At 51.1% G+C, this 19,124-nt stretch overlaps 2 protein-coding genes across 3 annotated transcripts; both read left to right on the top strand.

Annotated features, from left to right (window-relative positions):
- Window positions 1–182: 182 nt before the first annotated feature.
- USP5 (ubiquitin specific peptidase 5) lies at window positions 183–15,171 on the top strand (the record flags this gene model as incomplete). Of its 2 annotated transcripts, none has more annotated exons than XM_084276552.1 (20): window positions 183–290; window positions 1,766–1,891; window positions 2,182–2,248; window positions 5,740–5,873; window positions 6,139–6,284; window positions 6,575–6,759; window positions 7,347–7,441; window positions 7,942–8,135; window positions 8,292–8,363; window positions 9,659–9,740; window positions 9,963–10,088; window positions 10,527–10,680; window positions 11,027–11,201; window positions 12,572–12,660; window positions 12,856–12,978; window positions 13,542–13,685; window positions 13,843–13,988; window positions 14,072–14,225; window positions 14,814–14,898; window positions 15,055–15,171. In XM_084276552.1, 20 exons carry the CDS (start codon window positions 183–185, stop codon window positions 15,146–15,148), a joined length of 2,499 nt encoding a protein of 832 aa, XP_084132678.1. In that variant the 3' UTR covers window positions 15,149–15,171. The 2 variants fall into 2 exon arrangements, with proteins under 2 accessions (XP_084132678.1, XP_084132677.1); XM_084276551.1 differs by having other exon boundaries at window positions 12,856–13,047.
- A 756-nt stretch (window positions 15,172–15,927) lies between these two features.
- TPI1 (triosephosphate isomerase 1) lies at window positions 15,928–18,848 on the top strand. Its single transcript, XM_084279499.1, has 7 exons — window positions 15,928–16,085; window positions 16,894–17,017; window positions 17,103–17,187; window positions 17,319–17,451; window positions 17,703–17,788; window positions 17,953–18,040; window positions 18,284–18,848. Exons 1-7 carry the CDS (start codon window positions 15,974–15,976, stop codon window positions 18,400–18,402), a joined length of 747 nt encoding a protein of 248 aa, XP_084135625.1. The 5' UTR covers window positions 15,928–15,973; the 3' UTR covers window positions 18,403–18,848.
- Window positions 18,849–19,124: the final 276 nt, after the last annotated feature.

Raw genomic sequence — 19,124 nt, 5'->3', positions numbered from 1 at the left:
CAGCACCGCCTCCCGTGACGGCTGCGATTGGGCCAACCGGCCGGGCGGCGCCCCGGGCTCGGCCCTTCAGCCTCGCTGCCGGCGCGCCCGTACGGCGTGGTATTGGTTGGCGTTCGCCTGACCATGTCCGGCTCTGATTGGTTAGGGTGGGGCTGTAGGCGGTGCCGCAGTGAGCCGCTGTCATGGCGGAGCTGAGCGAGGCGCTGCTCTCGGTGTTGCCGTCCATCCGGGTGCCTAAGGCCGGCGACCGGGTCCACAAGGACGAGTGCGCCTTTTCCTTTGACACGCCGGTAAGCGCGCCCCGCGGCCGACCCGCCTGCCTCGCCGGGCTGCCCCCCGCTCCGGCCCGCTCCCAGCCCACCCGCCCGACGGGGTGCCGCCCGCGCGAGGCGCCATGGGACTTGTGGTTCTCTAGCGGCCGGAGCGGCCCGCGGCCGGGCGGAGCGCGGGGCCCTCGGGGACTACAGCGCCCGGCGTGCCCTGCGTCGCGCCCCTCCCGGCCGCGGCGACCTGGGGGCTGTAGTTCTGGAGCCGGAGCGGGCGTGGGCAGGTCGCTCGCCCCGTCGGGCAGCGGCCTCGCCCGGCCCCGCGTTCCTGAACAGTGGGGTGCTCCGATCTCCCGCCCCCCACCTCCGCTACGGGGGGTTTGCCGGGGCTTGTAGGCCTGCGAGGGGCGGGGGGCCGGGGTGCGCCCCGGGTTCGGCCCTTGGCGGCGGGGGGCGGGCCGGAGGTCCCGCCCTGCCAGGGTTTGAGCTGCCCCTCTGGCCTCACCGTGCGGCGTGGCTCGGCAGGGCGCGGGGGCAGCCGGTGCTGTGTCATTAAGATGGCAGTGGTCCCTTCTCTAGCCGTCTCCACCCTGCCGGCATCCCTGCTCCTCCCTCCCCCGGCCTGGCCTAGGCGGACCTGGGGAGGCCCAGGCGACGGGAGGGCAAGGCTCCCCCCGCCCATGACCTCCACCACAAAAACCCATCCTGGCTGTGCCACAGCCCACCAAGAAGAAATGGGCTGGAAGATACGGGTCCTTCAAGGAAGCGGCACGGGGCAGTCAGGCCCTCTTTCCCTCCCCAAGCCTCACGGTGATGCCTGTCCATGTGCTCCCCACTATGACTTGGTCCCAGCTGGTTAATATTGTGAAACTGGCCAAGAGCTTCTTGATGGTTTCCTTTTTCACCTCACTGTGTTTGGGTCCCTTATTACTTTGATTTATTATTTTTTTTTAGAGTATCTCTGCAAAATCAGCGTGGTGTTCTCCGGGTGCTTGTTGGATAAGGAGGGCTCATCCTGTATCTGTTTCGGAGCTACTCATGAGCTTTTGAACACAGCAGCAAAAATAAACAGTGGTCTGTTAACCTTCCTTACACTGTAGTTTGGCAGAGTTCCCTGCTGCACTGGGAATTCCACTCTCAGACAGGGTGCCACAGTTTTGTTGGTAATGATTGCACCGTGCTCTGCACATGTGAGCTGTGCATGCTAAGGGCCTTTTGTGAGACAGAAGCTTGAGGAATCTTGCTCTGAGTTTTCGGTAGCAACCTGCCATAAATGAGTAGGCAGATTTTCAAATACATCGTTTGACAGGAGTGCCTGTTCTGGGACAGCCAGGCTGGAGTTTGCCATCTTATTTCAGGCTAGCTGTTCAGTGGCTGGTATGTAGGAATGAGTGGTAGCCATGATTTCATGAGCGCTGCTCTTGGAGGTCTATCCCAGCAGTTGGCCAGGCATTCTTTACGGTCTCCCGTCAGTTTTTTTTCTCTCTCCTTCTTTTCAGGAGTCAGATGGCGGCTTGTATATCTGCATGAACACATTCCTGGGCTTTGGGAAGCAATATGTGGAAAAGCACTATCATAAAACAGGCCAGCGGGTCTACCTGCACCTCAAAAGAACACGTAAACTGGTAAAAAATAAAAATACATACAATCAAATTTGTTCTGAAACTGCAAGCTGGGACATGTGTCTGTATTCAGTAAGATACAGGGTTTTCTCTCCTCAGATACAACTGATGGGTATTTTGTGAATTGAGGTTCACCAGTTCTTCAGCTCTGCTTATACTGAATTATTTTATGGATTGCCCATGCTTTTTCTGTCTCTTTCTGTGTTCAGAGTAGCTTAATTTCAATCCTTAAGGCTTGCCACAGCTTGACTGTCCCCCTAATTCCATTTCCCTATTTCTTCTCAATGAAATAGAAGGAAGAAGACACCAACTCCAGTGCTGGGGACCCGCCAAGGAAGAAGCCAACTCGTTTGGCTATTGGTAAGGAAGCCGTTATATATGATATTGTTTTTACTTTGGTATTGCCTGGCTTCGTGGCACATCACTTTTGTCTTTCCTCTTTTGGGGCTAGTTGAAGCTGGTATCTCCAACTGAATTAAAATTTCATGTTTTCTGGCGTGTCTTATGCAGATATTTCTGCAGAACAGTTGTTGAGGTGGTAGTTTAGTTTTGCACTGTGTTAAAAAGTTTTGTGTAGATAAGTATGGTTTGCATCCTCCCTTAGCTCTGTGCTGAATATGTATGTGTCTGTATTATATGAATACATGGGGCTGGATTAAGTTTGAGAAAATGTTTAAGTCTCATAAAAGTAAATTTGAAGTTTCTGATAGAAAAATGATCCTTTTTAAACTTCTCAGATATTGAACTGGTGTTATTTTTACAGATGGGGAAGAAATCACTGTTAAAATGCTGTATTAACATTTTGGGCTCAGTAATGTTTTTGAAATACAAGGCTGATACTGGAGGAAATACATGTGAAATTTAAGATATAAAAAATTAGCCCCTTTTCTTGAAGAATAGGGCTGGTGACCCCTCACTTTCTTGTACTGAATGCAAAGGCTGTCATGGCAGTCAGTGGAGATGCTGCTTATTTGGAGCAGCCTCGGCTAGTAATTTGTGAGCCATTGTGGAGATGTATAAAGCAGAGGATAGGAACGTTTTTCAGCAGTAACAGGTTCCTTGCTTGCTGGAAGCTGACCACTAGAGGAAAATCCAGAACCTGGAGCATGCATGTCTCCCTTTTTGCTCACTTCTTTCCTGGCTGTGCCGTTGCCGAGCAGATGCGGCTTCACTGCTGCCACAGCCCAAACACCAGCATGAAGACTTTCGGCTGCTTACTGCTTTTGTGGTGAAGAGAATGGAGACCCAAAGGTCACTCCTAGGAAAACTGAAACTAGAATCTATGTTTCTTCAGACAGCAAATGCTTTTACATATACGATCGTACAGCTTTTGAAGACATGAGGCCCAGTCTGCATTTCAAGTTATTTCTGCATCCTCTGTTCTAGAGAGGTCTTGAGACAAGTGGTGTTCCTGGGTCAGCAAACAGCTGCCTGTGGTAACAGCCTAGTGAAGTGAATGGAGCAGGAGATAATAAAATCCAGTGTTAGGCCTATGGGTGAGGAGGCAGTGGTCTTAAATCCAGGAGAGATTTTTTTTTTTTCTTTTCCTTTTTCCCATCTGTTAGCTAAAGTGTGCTGGTTTAGCTATTCCAGACATGGGAGACTTTTAAAAGTACTAGAAAGAGGTAGGAACAAAATGTCATTTGCTGCAAAATGTAGCCTTTGATCTCTTTGTATCTCAGCTTCTCAGCCCATGGGGAAAAAAAATAAATCTATAGTGATAGTGGTCTCTTCCCACGCTCACCTGTTGGTTAGACAATGTGAGGAGTTTGTGGCACTCAGGTACAACTACAGAGGGAAGCAGCGCACCTTCATGGCGAGCTGTTGGCTGTCTATGGGGCAAAATGAGCTAGGAGGCAATCTGTTGACTGAAGACCCTCTTCCTCATCTGAAACTTGAGCAGGTTCATATAACCACCCTACGTAACTTCAGCAGTCTTTTCTAGTTTGTTTAGGGTTTGGAAATGGTGTGATAGCCGGGGGGATTGTGTATTTACTCTGTAAATTGGCGATGGGAGGTCTCTCCGGGGTGTGCTGAAAAGGCACAGAAGAGACCTGTCTAGGTATGTTATTGGACAGTGCAGGTGACTGTTTTCAGGTATTTCTAAAATCATTCAGCATCTGCATTCATACATGGCAGTTTGTTCACAGTCTGCAACATGTAGATGCTCGAGGGGGGAGCTGCAGGAGGTACAGTGGGAACCGGGTATTTCTGTCAGTGTTTTAACTACACGCGGTGATGATGATCAAAACTGTTGCACACAGGATCCTTGAGGCTGAAGCATTAAACAGCAAAAATTCATATTCCCTTCAGAGAAGTGTTGCAGCCACAGATCTTCACAGATCTATTCCAGTAACAGTGTGCCATTTTTAACAAAATAAAGGAAATGTGTTTGGAAAAAACCCACAGGGAGTTAAGGCTGCTAGTAAGAAATGTGTCTTCTGCCTGCTTCCCTCTGGGATGTAAGGTGTGAATGCTTCCAGAACAGGGAGGGCCAAGGTTTTTTTTCATGAGTACCCACATAAATTAGAATCTGTTCCCTCCACTGTGGATGTTTTTGGTGGGTGACTATCATGACCCTTGAAAACTGGCAAATAATCTGCTACGTGTGGAACTACCATTTCTGTTGCAGCCTTTGGAAGGCGTGGCTAGGTGGGCATGAGAAACTGCTAGCATGATACCTTTCCTAAGATGTTTTTCCCCTGTAATTCTGGACGTTCTGGTTCCAGAGGAACTTTTGGTTTGCTTTGCTTAAGTTCCAGACTCTGAACGGTCCTTCCTTGAAGAGGCAAGAAGCAGAGCCAGGCTCCTTAAAGATGCTAATAGACTAGACCTTTGTACAGGGTTAGAATATGTTCTCCTCATGTGCATATCTATTCATTGCCTGGGACATACTGTGAAGGATGAACAGCAGTGCTGTATCATGGCTCTGTTGTGACTGGTGTCTCTCTAGAGCAGGACCTTTTTCCAGTTGTAGGCAGAGTCTGGACATGAGCAAAATCACAGAATCACAGGGGTTGGAAGGCACCTCCAGAGATCATCGGGTCCAACCCCCTGCCAAAGCAGGGTCTCTAGGACAGGTCGCACAGGTCGGTGTCCAGATGGGTCTTGAATATCTCCAGAGAAGGAAACCCCACAACCCCCCTGGGCAGCCTGTCCCAGGGCTCTGTCACTCTCACTGTGAAAAAATTCTTCCACATATTGGTGTGGAACTTCCAATGCTCCAGCTTGAGGCCATTGCCCTTTGTCCTGTCTCCACAGACCCACTGAAAAGAGGCTGGCCATTTCCCCCTGTGTCCCACGCTTGAGATATTTATAAACATTAATAAGATCCCCTCTCAGTCTTCTTTTCTCAAGGCTGAACAGCCCCAGTTCTTTCAGCCTATCCCCATACCGGAGATGCTCCAGGCCTTTAAGCATCTTTGTAGCTCTTCTCTGGACTCTTTCCAGGGGATCCCTGTCTTTTTTTATACCAGGGAGCCCAGAACTGGACACAATACTCCAGGTGGGGCCTGACCAGGGCAGAGTAGAGGGGGAGGATCACCTCCTTCGACCTGCTGGCTACAGTCCTCTTGATGATTCCTTCTAAGCATCTGTAAAAAGAGCTCGGAAAAGCAGACCAGGCTTATATCACTAGGCTTATACTTGCTCCTAGGCTTATATTTGCTCCTGGGAAGTCCACATGACCAGCAGAAACTTTGAGATCCAGAAACAGAGTAAAGATTGTGGATCTTTGATCTAAAGCTTTGCCTTAGTCATGGTGCCTTATTTCGTATAAGCTGTGGGAAAAGAAGCTTTGCAAGCTGTTTGGTTTTACATGTTACCACAAAGTGGGTTTTTTCTTCCTGTAGGTGTGGAAGGTGGATTTGACATCACAGATGACAAGTTTGAATATCAAGAAGATGTAAAAATAGTCATTTTCCCAGAGCATTTGGATATCCCTCGTGATGGTCTGGGGGGACTACCAGACATGGTCAGAGACAGGGTATGTTTGAGTCAAGGGCTGTGTTTTCTATTGGTAAAGAGGAAACCCATCATCACAGAGAAGGAACCACCATCCTGTGAAGTCTCAGCTTGCAGTAAGCAGGATTGTTCTGGACATAGCCAGTGCTTTATGTTATAGAGACCTGGTTTGTGACTCTGTCTCCTGAATGCTGACCTGCCAAGCTGAGCCTAAGTGAGGAGTGTTGTGGCATCAGAAGCTTCTTTCCTTCTGCCCTTCATTTTTTTTCCTGCTGTCCTAATTCCAGATTGCCAGTGCAGTGGAGGCCATCCTGACAGCAGATTCAGCTTCACGGAAGCAGGAGGTGCAGGCTTGGGACGGGGAGGTTCGACGTGTTTCCAAACATGCTTTTTCCCTGCACCAGCTTCAGAACGACGTCCGCATCCCACCGTGGTGAGTACGGTACTGAAACTAGCTCTACCCCAGACCCACCCCCTTCCCCTTCTCCTGTCCTGGACTGCAGCAGCAAATGAGACTTCTTCTGTGAGTCTCTGAGTGTGCCTCATCAGGGTAAATTCAGGGGAAAATGGCAAAGTAAGGTATTTCAGGATGCTCGGTGTTCTGAAGTAAGGGAGGAATGAGGCTGTTTATACTGCGGTCAGTGGGTGATAACAAAGAGGGCTTGGGAGGTAGAACCAGAAGGTTTTCACCCTGATCTCTCTTTCTCTCTTCCTTGTCAACAGTGGCTGGAAGTGCAGCAAGTGTGACATGAGGGAGAACCTGTGGCTGAACATGACCGATGGGGCCATCCTGTGTGGCCGGCGCTATTTTGATGGCAGCGGTGGCAACAATCATGCGGTCGAGCACTACCGGGAGACCGGCTACCCACTGGCTGTGAAACTGGGAACAATTACTCCTGATGGGGCTGGTGAGAAGGGGTTCCTGTGAGGGTTATAGGGGTCAGGCACTACTCAGGCTGACTGCAGCTTCTCATGAGTGATTGAATGGTGCATGATAATATTGGATAGATTAATATAGCTTAAGAAGCCATTAATCAATATGGCTTTAATATAGGGATAACATAAAGTGTTTGTGCATTTTGGATTTTAGTAGAATGTAGCCATTTTTGAGGCTTCACAAGACAAGTCGGAGGATTCCCAGGAATCAGGCTGGTGTTGGCCACCTTATGACGTGGAACATTTAGTGTCATCCTATCATGAACTGGCCCACTCTAACCCGCTTCTCATGGCAGGCAAAAAACCAGCCGATAAAACCTTGTCTGCTGCCTCCCCTCCCTCTGTACCTTGATCAGTGACAACGTTGTTTGTCTTGTCATGTGTTTTGAAGGAACCTCAATATTCTGTCTGTCATGCTACTCTTGTGAAAAAGAAGAGAAACCCCAGCTGCTCAGTCTGTCAAACCTCTTGGTTCTGAGCACACTCTTATTTTCATCCAGCAGTGAATGTTAGATCACAGGCCATTATGTCTCTCCTTCTCCTCTGTGTTCCCGCATAGATGTCTACTCCTACGATGAGGATGACATGGTGTTGGATCCCAACCTGGCAGAACATCTTGCTCACTTTGGGATTGACATGCTCAAGATGCAGAAGGTGAGAGCCAGGTGGTGTCTTCCTTAGGCCCAGAGGGGGAGAGAAGCAACTCAGAGGTTTCTTAGCTGGATCACAGCTTTCTGTGGCTATGCAGAACCATTCATGGTAAAGAAACTCTGTTTCCTGTCAGGCAGAGCATTGCCTTGTCTGCCTTCTTTCATTCCCTTTTTTCCCCTTCTTTCCTGTCCCTCAGATTTATTTCCTTGGGAGTCTGTGTCAGTACTGGAGGCAGGGAGGTTCTCAGGCTCTGAGCTTTCCTCCTAGATTCAGTGTCAGTGCATGATTTCCATGCCCCTTTACAGGTTCAGGTTTCTCCCATGGTTCTTATTCCTCTTTCTGTCCGACATTTTCAGAATAACTTTTATATCCTCATCCTCTTCTAATTTAATAAAACAGAATGGATTTGATTCTTTATGTTTCTCTACAGCATTGTCCTTTTCACTCTTCTGATGTTCCCTTGAGTCTCCTTTGAGGGTTTTTCGTGTCCTTTCCTTCCTCAGACAGACAAGACAATGACAGAACTGGAAATAGACATGAACCAGCGCATTGGGGAGTGGGAGCTCATCCAGGAGTCTGCCGTGCAGCTCAAGCCCCTCTATGGGCCTGGGTACACTGGTATCCGTAACCTGGGCAACAGTTGCTACCTCAATTCAGTGATGCAGGTGCTGTTCAGTATCCCAGACTTCCAGAAAAAGTAAGTGTGATTAATCATTCCCTTTCACTGGCCTGAGTTCCCCTGGGATCAGTACAAAGGTCTCCTAGAGCTGGGAGCTTCTGTGGTCTGGCTCAGAACTGTGTCTTTACTAGATGAACCCTCATGCTCCTTAGATTGTTCTGTTTTGCTTTGCAGGTATGTGGACAAGCTTGAGAAGATATTCCAAAGTGCACCTTCGGACCCCACACAGGACTTCAGCACACAAGTGTACGTAGAGTTTTGGTGAGAGAAGGAAGGCTGAGGCTGCCTGGGTGCATCCTCTCTGTGCTGCTACAGCGTGCTTTGCTGCAGGTTTCTCCCTCAAGCCTTGCCTCTCTGTTTCCCTGTCCATCGCTGATCCTCAGTGATCAATAGGGACCTAAGCCAGGAACTTAGCTGAATGCCCTAGGTGGAGAAGACAGAGTGTCCCTCAGTGTTCGTGAGAGGCTCTTAAATGTGTTACCTGGGGAACGCAGTACTGTCTGTTACCACAGGGGGATTCCTGGTAGGCATTTCCTATCTGGGTAACAGCAAAAAGGTGCTCGTTCTCTGCAGTGGAGGGAGGTAGCTACAAGGAAAGAAACACATAGATTTAGGCAACTTTGTTCTTGGTGGATAATTTACATATGCTTAAAAAGGTTTTCTGCCAGGGTTGTTGTGCAAGGAATAGCAGGAGAACACCCAGAGGAAGGAGCGCAAGATTTGGGAGGGTGTTGCATTTTAAATACATTATTTCTCTGCTACATCTGCTCTGGAAGAGCAAAGCACTGTGTGGAGGTTTGTGGTGTTGGAATGGAAGGTGGCATTTGTGGAAGGGAGTTCAGCGGTAAGGGAGGATTCTAAATTTGGACAGCCTGGGAGGCCTGCTCTCTGTGGAGGAGATTAAGTTGAGGCAGCCAGGAAGACCTTTGCCTGGGCAAAGGGAGGAATTGGTAGGGTTTAGTTCCAGACAAATGGCAGCAGTGATGGGGAAGGACCAGAGTGAAGTCTGACCATAGGAGGAAATTGCTCAACACTACTGTTGTCCATTAAGTGCCTCACACAGCCATTATTGATCTTTCCCCTGGGAAAACGTGATCAGTCTGCTCACAGCAATGCTATTTCTGGCCCAGGCAGTTTCACTCTGCCCTGCTACTTCCTGCATAGTCGGTTAGATGCAGTGCTGCTTCACCCATGTCAGGCTGCAGCTTAGTTTGGCTGTTACACAGCTGCTGTGTGGCTCAGCACCAGCTGCCCATCTGTGGGGAAAAGGAAGCTATTTCTTTATATTCTCCTTGCTGTGTAAGCAACGGTTGGGATTGGTACCAAGAAGTCCTAGTAACTTTCTAGTCAGTGATGTCTCATGAGGCCAGAGCGCCCACCCACCAAGATTAGGTGATCTTGGCTGGTGCAATAAAGCAAGCTGGTCTCTGAAATTGACAGGCTGTGGCAGTATTAAAGCTGGATGAGTTGATGGGGCTCCTGGAGTTCGTGGGATTGAAGGAACCTTTTCAATGCTAACAGTGACTTCTTTCTCATTCCAGAGCCAAACTGGGCCATGGACTGCTTTCTGGGGAGTACTCAAAGCCAGCTTCTGCAGATGGGGAGCAGCAGCCTGATCAGAAGGTGAGACTCGATTGCAGCATCCCCGTGATGTGTATGTTACATGAGGTATTGTGTGTGTTACATGGGGAAGGAGGGACAGAGGGAGGGAGGGAGAATGCTTTCTGAGGACATTTCCTGGGGTTTGTTCCAGGTCCCTGCCACCTGAAGCAAAGCACAGCTAAGTACTGGGACACAGGCTTGGCAAAATATGACCACCTTCCTCTTCCACTTTGTTGTTTTTAGGGTATGCAGAATGGCATTGCTCCACGCATGTTTAAGTCCCTCATTGGCAAGGGGCACCCAGAATTTTCCACTAACCGACAGCAGGATGCCCAGGAATTCTTTCTGCACTTCATCAACATGGTGGAGGTAATGGTTGAGTCTGTCTGTCAAACCATGGAAAAGCCCAGCTTTATTTTCTCCCCGCAGCAGGGGGCAGGGGCAGAGGTGAGAAGCTGGCAGCCAGAGCAGAAAGAGGGAGAAAACACATGGGAACAATCCAGCTAGCTCCTGCATAGGCAGAGAAGAAGACATGCTTGGCTATGTTTCCAGGGCTGATTCCTTGGAGGAATCTCGTGGGAAAGGCCCAGCTGGAGATGTAAATTGCCTTGCTTGGGAGAAGGAATGGCATGGGTTCCTGTGGTACAGAAGTTGTCTCTACTTCCTCTTTCATGTTTGTTTTTTTTCCAGTGGACTGGGTACAGAAATAAATACTCTGTAGCCATGTCCCGTGTGGCACTGTTACTACTGTGGGTGTTCATTCCTGAGATTCTGATGTTACATCTGTCCTTCTGACCACTCCTCCAGAGGAACTGCCGCAGCTCGGAGAACCCCAACGAGGTCTTCCGCTTTCTGGTCGAGGAGAAGCTGAAGTGCCTGGCCACAGAAAAGGTGAAATATACCCAGCGAGTGGACTACATTATGCAGCTGCCAGTGCCCATGGATGCTGCACTCAACAAAGGTGAGTAATGTGCCAGGGACAGGAAATAGCAAACATTGTACTTTTATTAGAGAACTCCTGAAATGAGAAAGGGACTTCCTCGAGGACGGGCTTTGGCACTTCTGAAGCCAGATCGATCCTTCACCTGCTTTTGTGGGATCAGGCTGAGTTCTTCAGAGGTGGTGTGGCATGGTCCCTCTACAGCGTTTCCCTCTGACCCAACAAGCTGGGCTGTGATTCAGTAGCAAAACAGGGCTGCAGTGCCAGAATGGCTCTCTGGAAAACACTGTTCACTTTGTGTGTTCATCCTTGCTGGTGTGTGCCTACAGGCCTCGGTGGCCCTTGACTCCTCTGCTTTATTCTCTAGATGAACTGCTGGAATATGAGGAGAAGAAGCGGCAGGCAGAGGAGGAGAAGCAGCCGCTGCCTGAGCTGGTGCGAGCCAAGGTGCCTTTCAGCTCCTGCCTAGAGGCCTATGGAGCTCCAGAGCAGGTGGATGATTTCTGGAGCACAGCCTTGCAGGCCAAGTCTGTGGCTCTCAAGTGAGTGCGTGCGAGTTACCAGCTAGCCCATGGCACACTAGAAATAGCTGCATCTTTGGGGGGGACTTCCTCTTCTTGCTTGGGGAAGAAGTATTCCAAAAGCTCTGTAGTCTTCCACACCCTGGACTGCATTGAAGCAGAGGGGAATCCAGTCTGCAAGAGCTGGAGTGATTGCCCCCAGGGGGTTACAGCAGGCAAAATGGCAGTTCTAGTGAAATTCTTACCACCAGATTTCAGTTGCTGCAGGGCTATGGAAATGCAGGGCTAGTCCAGAAAACTACCAGCTTTAACTCTAAATCCAAAATTTAGCTTCAACATCAGCACTGATGGTATGGCAATGCAGGTCTTGCTCAGTCTCTGAAAGTTCTTTAAGGGAAAGTTTTTAAGCTGTTAAAGCTTGAGTAAAACACTGAGTGTGACAAGACATGTGAGTTATTTTAAAGAATGTTTAACTTAAATTTTAGTGCCAAGGTTTAAAAAACAGCTTTAATTTGCCTCACTACCTGCAGCATGCACAACAGGGTAAACAGTTGCGAGACGATTACTGACTTAAGCAGCTCCCTGCTGTGGTGTTACTGAGCATTGCTCTGCAATGAAAGAGTAGTCCTCAAAGAATTTAGTTTTTCTGACAAATACCCTGTTCTTAAGCAACAGCCACTATAGAGAAAGTCAGTACCACGATCACATTGAAAAGTAACATTTTGCTTTTAAGCAGTGAGTTGTGTTCAAACCCTCTGTAAGAATTAGCACTGAATATATACCATTGCTTAAATTGATTTTACAGCGCGTTACAATTATCCCCTGATAGTAAGTATCTCTTATTATTGCTTCTCCCTTCACAAACTTCATACATTCCAGACACCCTCTCTCTTGGATCGTCTAACTAAATAATGTTCAGTCAAATTCAGTTACTTTAAAAGTAACTGCTTCTGCTTTGTATCCAGAGAAGTGCTCTTGTGCTTGTAAGCTTGTCAGTTCCTGCAGCTGTATTTGTCGGTCTAATAAAAGATGTTATTTCCTCTGCAGGGATTAGGCTTTTAATTAAATAGTAAAATTTGAGGAGGCTTGCAAAATACAGAATTGGAAGGTAGAAAACAGGTAGTATTTTTCCTCATCCCATGGGATTTTGTACATTCCGCATTCTGTCTCATCTGGTCAGAGCATTTCTAGAAACGTTTCTGTGTTTAAGGAGCTTTAAACTCAGCACAGGAGAGCTGCACAGATCTGTGTGTCCCTCCCTGCTCCCTCCCTGCCCCCCCAGGACATGCACCTCTCACTGGTGCCACCCTAACTCACTGGTGTCTTGAATCAACTTGGTGCCCTCAATCATTGCTGATGAAGGATGTGAAAGTATTATCTGTCTCTTTCAGAACAACACGATTCGCCTCTTTCCCGGATTATCTGGTGATCCAGATCAAGAAATTCACTTTTGGTCTGGACTGGGTGCCCAAAAAACTTGGTAAGAAGGATGAGAAGTGCAGGGCAGGTGGGTGTTGGGAGTCTTGTAGGTGTGTTGTGGTCGTTACCGCAAAGAGGGAAATGGCCACCCCGAAAGGAGCTGCCGACTGTCACGTAATTGCAGCCCCAAGGACTTACCCTCCTAGATGTCCCAAGCAAGTCCTACGGGGAGGCTGAGCAAGGGTGTATCTTGCAGATGTCTCCATTGAAATGCCAGAGGAGCTGGATATCTCTGCACTGCAGGGAACAGGTCTGCAAGATGGAGAAGAAGAAATGCCAGACATCGCACCCCCACTGGTGACACCAGACGAGCCCAAAGGTAGCCTGGGGTTCTATGGCAACGAAGACGACGACTCCTTCTGCTCCCCTCACTTCTCCTCTCCGACATGTTAGTGATTCTCCTCCTCTCTTCCCGATGACTGACTCATTTCCCTGCTCTCCTTGTCTTGTCTCCCTTGCTCGTGGTTTCCCACTTGCTCAGACTTTACCTGTCCCTCTGTCAGCGAATGCCAGCTGTCCCTCCCTTGCATGCCTGTTATGCAAGGGTGCTACGCAGGGGAGTTTGTCGATTCCGGTTCTTTGGAAGTTGGGGAAGTGGCATCCCTAGTGCATTTAGAGGCGGCAGAGCTGGGGCTTACACAAGGTGTAACTCAGAGGTATCTTATTTTCACAAACCACAGTGGGAGGTGGGGTTTGAAGGATTGCCTCTGTGTGAGACCACTTCTGAAGCAGGAAGGTCACAAAGGATGATGACAGCAGGAGACAGAACCTGTACAAAACGAAGCCGGGAAACGGGGGATGGAGGGGCTGTGTGACACTCTGCAGAATGGAGCAGGCAGAGCTGGGTGGGAGTGGGTGGCTCTAATCTCTGTCTTCCCACAGCACCCATGTTGGATGAGTCAGTGATCATCCAGCTAGTGGAGATGGGCTTTCCCATGGATGCCTGCCGCAAAGCCGTGTATTACACAGGGAACAGTGGGGTTGAGGCTGCCATGAACTGGGTCATGTCACATATCGATGATCCAGGTAGGAGACCACATGGCCACGGAGAAGTTCATTACACCTGGACAACTGTACCTCTGTCCCGCTACAGCAGTGCAAAACTGAGGTAGCTGGGACCTCGGCCTGCATCCCTCTTGGGGGGATCTGACTGCACTGAGCCGTGTTCTGTTTTCTGCTGCAGACTTCGCTAACCCATTAGTTCTCCCCGGATCCAGTGGACCGGGGTCAGCTATTGTCTGCCCAGACCCTCCTTCAGAAGACAGCGTGGCCACCATCGTCTCCATGGGCTTCTCCCGGGACCAGGCTATGAAAGCACTTAGAGCTACGGTGAGAGGCATGGGTGACATCAGAGGGAAAGGTTACTCGCAGGAACAAGCATTCCCAAGTTCATAGTCTTTTCTTCCTTCCAGAACAACAGTCTGGAGCGTGCTGTGGATTGGATCTTTAGTCACATTGATGACCTTGATGCAGAGGCTGCCATGGATATCTCAGAGGGGCGCTCGGCAGCAGAGTCCATCTCTGAATCTGTCCCTGTGGGTCCCAAAGTGCGTGATGGACCTGGAAGTGAGTTCCAGACAGTAGGAATGCGGATTCGGGGGTGCAATATGGCTTCATCCTCCCTAATCCATGCAGTACCATAGGTTTTAGCAGTAGTAGCTGCCACAGAAGTGGTCTGGTTGCTGAGGTGAAAGCAGGGGGGAGGAGGAGAGTGATGGCCATGTACGGCCTGGACCCTTCAGGCTGGGGTGGAAGTGCCATCAAATGGGAAGGGCTGTGTTCTATAGCCCAGTCATCTTGGGACTCATCTTCTGCTCATCAGGCTGCTATTGCAAAACCAGGTTCCAGCCTATATGCAGAATTGGTGCCAAAGCTGCTAGGCTGCTGTAGGGAGGGGTAATCCCTGCTGTTGCCCACCCATGGGCCAATTAAGCATTTAGAAGAGAAGAGGCTAAACAGAAGTTACCGTCTCCTATTTCCCTGGACATTTGGCCTTAAAACTACTCAGAGTCACACTTGATGGGGACCTAATTCTAAAGTACTACCCAGCAGTTTCCTTCAGGGATCCTTCTCTAGAGAGGGCCTTGCACAGGGTGTTTTTGTGTAGGATGCCTTTCTTCTCTCCCTGATGTTCCTCTCTTCCCTTCTCTCAAGAATATCAGCTGTTTGCCTTCATCAGCCACATGGGCACTTCAACTATGTGTGGACACTATGTTTGTCACATCAAGAAAGATGGCAGGTAAGAGGGATTTTCACAGCATAAGGGGACTCTGAGATAAAGTTTGAAATCACTGCCCTCCCCTGTTTCTTCAGTGCTCTTGGGGGTGCTGGGGATGAGAGCAGGCACGGGGAATTGAGTTGTGGCATCCTTAAGTTCCCCTTCTGCCTGTTGCAGGTGGGTGATCTACAATGACCAGAAAGTCTGTGCTTCTGAGAAGCCCCCCAAGGATCTGGGCTACATCTACTTCTATCAGCGGATTTCCAGCTAGAACATCCTCTTGCTGTGTGTGGTGGGGGGAGAGTGGGCTGAAGGCATGGGGGGAAAAAGGGGTGGGGGGTGAGGATGAGAGCAGGGTCCTTCTCTCCCCTGCTCCTCTTTCCCCACACATTCCTTCATGGCCTCTCTATGGAGACACACGTGGGGACAAGAGTTTCCTGCCTAACAGACCTGGGGTCTGGAGCCCTGGTGGACATGAGCGAGGGGGATCCGGGGATGGGTGGGAATATCGGTTTCTGTAGGCAATGTCCTTAACAGTCTCCCCAGCCCGTGTGACACAGCCCTCGTGCTTCACTGCTGGGTGGGATGATGCCACCTCCTTGTTGTCTGGAAGGGAAGGAGGGGGCTTGTGTGTATGTGTGGCTTGTGTATAGGGGGTTCCTCCTGCCTGCCCAGCTTGGGGAGGGTGCAGGGCGGGCAGCAGGGTGGGCCGTGAGCACCGCCCCCCTCCCCCCCCCCCGTGTGCCCTTTACATGCCAAAATACACGAGGGACAAAATAAAAGTCGAAATAAATCCCCCAGCTGCGTCTGTGCCTGCCCTCTGCTTGCCGTGGGGCCCTCCGGGGCCCGCAGCGCCAGCGACCGCGGGGGGAGGGCTGAGATGCCGCCCCGCGCTCCGCTCCGAGCGGCGGCAGCCGGGCCCGGCCCGGGCGGGACGTGCGGGAGCCGGGGGCGGGGCGGGACCGGGGGCGGGGCGGGCGGCGGGGCGGGGCTGCGGGCTCTGCCGGGCGATAAAAGGGGCGCGGGGGCCGGGTACCGCTGCAGCGCGGTTGACCTTCGCCTCTCCTCCGGTACCGGCTGCCGCTCGCTCCCCGCCATGGCGCCCAGGAAGTTCTTCGTGGGGGGTAACTGGAAGATGAACGGCGACAAGAAGAGCCTGGGCGAGCTCATCCACACGCTGAACGGCGCCAAGCTCTCCGCCGATACCGGTGAGGGCGCGGCCGCACGTACCGCACGTCTCGCGTGGAGCCGCACGGCGCGGCGGCGGCGGCCTGGCGGGGCCGGAGCCGCAGCCCGAGCCCCGGCCCGGGCGGGGGAGCGGCAAATGTCAGAGGGCGGCGGGGGCCTAAATATAACCCGGCGGCGGCGCCAAATATACCCGCGAAACCCGATTCGCGCCGGCGGGCCCGGCGGGCGCGTGCGGCTCCCCCGGGCCGCCCCCGCTGCAGCCCCCCCCACCCCCCGGGAGGAGGCGGCTTCCTTCTGCCCCGTCCGGCGGGAGCGGGCGGGCCGGCCGCTGTCCAGCTGCAGAGACCCCCCCAGGCTGCTCGGCTCCCGGGGCCCCGCGGCCTTGCCTCCGCCCCGCCCGCTCCTGCCCGCGTCTCTCGGGCGGAACTGTGGGGCGCGGAGCTGCGTGCTTCAGCCCACGTCTCCCGGGGCTGCGCCCGGCCCCAGCCCCGCAGCCCCGGGTGTAACCTGACGCTGCCCTTTCCCTCCGGTTCAGCGGGCTGGCATTCTTGCTCGGTTCTTCAGCTGGGCCCTTTCCAAGGGCTTCGATACCACCGGCCTGCCCCCCTGGAAAGAGTTTTCTCTCTGCTGTCGAGGCATCAGGTAGCAGGGGTATCCTTGCTGCGGAGGGTGCCCCAAATGCCAGCGAGGGCAGGCGGGGTGAGCCTCCCCGGGAGCAGGGGAGTGGAGGAAGAGATGACCTCTGGGGAATGGGATTTGGGGACTGTGGCTGGGTATGGTTTCTGCCCTTTGCCTGCAGCAAGCACAGCTACTTTCTTTGCCTTGCAGAGGTGGTTTGTGGGGCCCCCTCCATCTACCTTGACTTTGCCCGCCAGAAGCTTGATGCAAAGATCGGGGTTGCAGCTCAGAACTGTTACAAGGTACCGAAGGGTGCTTTCACAGGAGAGATCAGGTGAGCCTGCAGAGAAGACTTATTCTGGGGTGCCTCTGGGATGTGAATTTTCTCCAGAGTTGTGAGTCATCTCCTTCCTCCCCAGCCCAGCGATGATCAAAGATATTGGAGCCACGTGGGTGATCCTGGGCCATTCTGAGCGAAGGCATGTTTTTGGGGAGTCTGATGAGGTGAGTGACCTTGGATTGGAGAGATGGCCCCGATCAGATGTGCTTGCAAAGGCTGGGGTAGTGAGCAAGGTAAAGTAGGGCTGCGGGAGTAGGTTTGACCATGGATTACCTTGTTTCTTTTGCATTCCCAGTTGATTGGGCAGAAAGTGGCTCATGCTTTAGCTGAAGGCCTCGGAGTCATTGCCTGCATTGGAGAGAAACTGGATGAGAGAGAGGCTGGCATAACCGAGAAGGTGGTTTTTGAACAGACCAAGGCCATCGCTGGTAAGGGAAGAAAATGTGTGGGTGTTTCCTTGTTTTGGACACTTGGGAAATGACTGTTCAGGCCTGAACTAGAAAGCCCAAAACTGCTCTCCTGGCTTTTCTTGTAGGGCTTGCAGATGCATAGCTGCAAATGTTCACACAGAGCAGTGGTCGTGTTTAATAAAAGGCCTGCATGTTCCAGAAAGCTTTCCAGATCTGCCTTTCTCAGCATGGGGTGCTGTTCTTAACTATACCTCCTCCTTCCTCCCCAGATAATGTCAAGGACTGGAGTAAAGTGGTTCTTGCCTATGAGCCAGTTTGGGCTATTGGAACTGGTAAAACTGCAACTCCCCAACAGGTATGAGCAAAGGGAAAGGTAGGTAAGTGGCCAGCTGATGGTCAAGAGATCATGAAGACTTTCTCTAAAGATTCCCTCCAAGAGATTCTACCCTTTTGGAATGGAATTGTAAGCAGAGTATGTATTGCTTAGTCTTCAGTGGGATTCTTTCTGTGCTGTTGCAGGCTCAGGAAGTTCATGAGAAGCTGAGGGGGTGGCTGAAAAGCCATGTGTCTGATGCTGTTGCTCAGTCTACTAGGATCATCTATGGAGGTAAGTGAATCTGAAGGCACTCTGCAGGAAGCTGTTTAGCTGCGTGTTGCTGCAGCTGTACAAGATCCTCTGCTGATGAGGAAACTTGAGGTGGTCAGAGCATGAAGAACCACACTTTAAGTAGATTGGAGACAGTTTTACTGTCTGCTGCAGAGTAAGATGTGGGTAGTAGTCTTACCTTTGTGCCCTGGCTCCGTTTTCTAGAGCTGGCCACATCTGACCTTAAAACACTTTCCTCCTTAGGTTCAGTCACTGGCAGCAACTGTAAGGAGCTGGCCTCTCAGCATGATGTGGATGGCTTCCTTGTTGGTGGAGCTTCTCTCAAGCCAGAGTTTGTGGATATTATCAATGCCAAACACTGAAGCAGCCTGTGAAGAGCAGCAGTCCCTTGTGGTTCAGAGCACGAAATGGAAGCAAGAAGGGACCTTTCATTGCACATGTCTCAGTACAGAGGCCTCCTCTGAGGCTTTTCCCCCTCCACGGTTATTGTTCTAGCTGTGCTGCTAACCCCCACCAGCACATTGGAGTCCTGTTAGTGGGAGCCTGTCTCAGCAGAGTGCTGCCACCCTGCTCTGAATTGCAAAATCCTTGGTTGCCTGTCAAACCCACAGTCATTCTGGCCCCTGTCTCCCTTTTTCTCTGCAGTGCTGTAGGGAGAGAGGGTCCACTGGTGCTGGGGGACAGGGAGAAGGAGCTAGTCTCTTGCATCTTGTAGCTCCATCAGCAAGGACCCTGTCAGCTTAGACCCTTGTGAGATGTCTGACCTCACCTGTGTCCTGTATTGAACAATAAATGAAGAAAGAAAAAACATGTCTCCTGGTTGTTATTCAGAGGTAGCTAGAGACAGGAAGGTGCATGGAACTTCTTACTTTAAGTTAGAAGGTTGCAGGAAAGGCAGTGTGGGTATCATGGGCTTTTTTTGAGGGCCCACCAGTGCCCCTGCACAGATTCAATGTGTATCTTGCCATCATGGGTTTCACCTGCAGCATGCCCTGAGCATCTTGCCTCTTCTCTCTTGTTAGAGCTCCTGTGTGGGCCTGTGGGGGTTTGTGTGCAGCTCTGGCCCAGGAGCTGCCCTGTGAGT

Source organism: Gallinula chloropus (assembly GCF_964237585.1).
Source record: "Gallinula chloropus genome assembly, chromosome: 1".
In the NCBI taxonomy this organism is placed as follows: domain Eukaryota; kingdom Metazoa; phylum Chordata; class Aves; order Gruiformes; family Rallidae; genus Gallinula; species Gallinula chloropus.
This window is presented reverse-complemented; position numbering and strand designations above follow the sequence as displayed.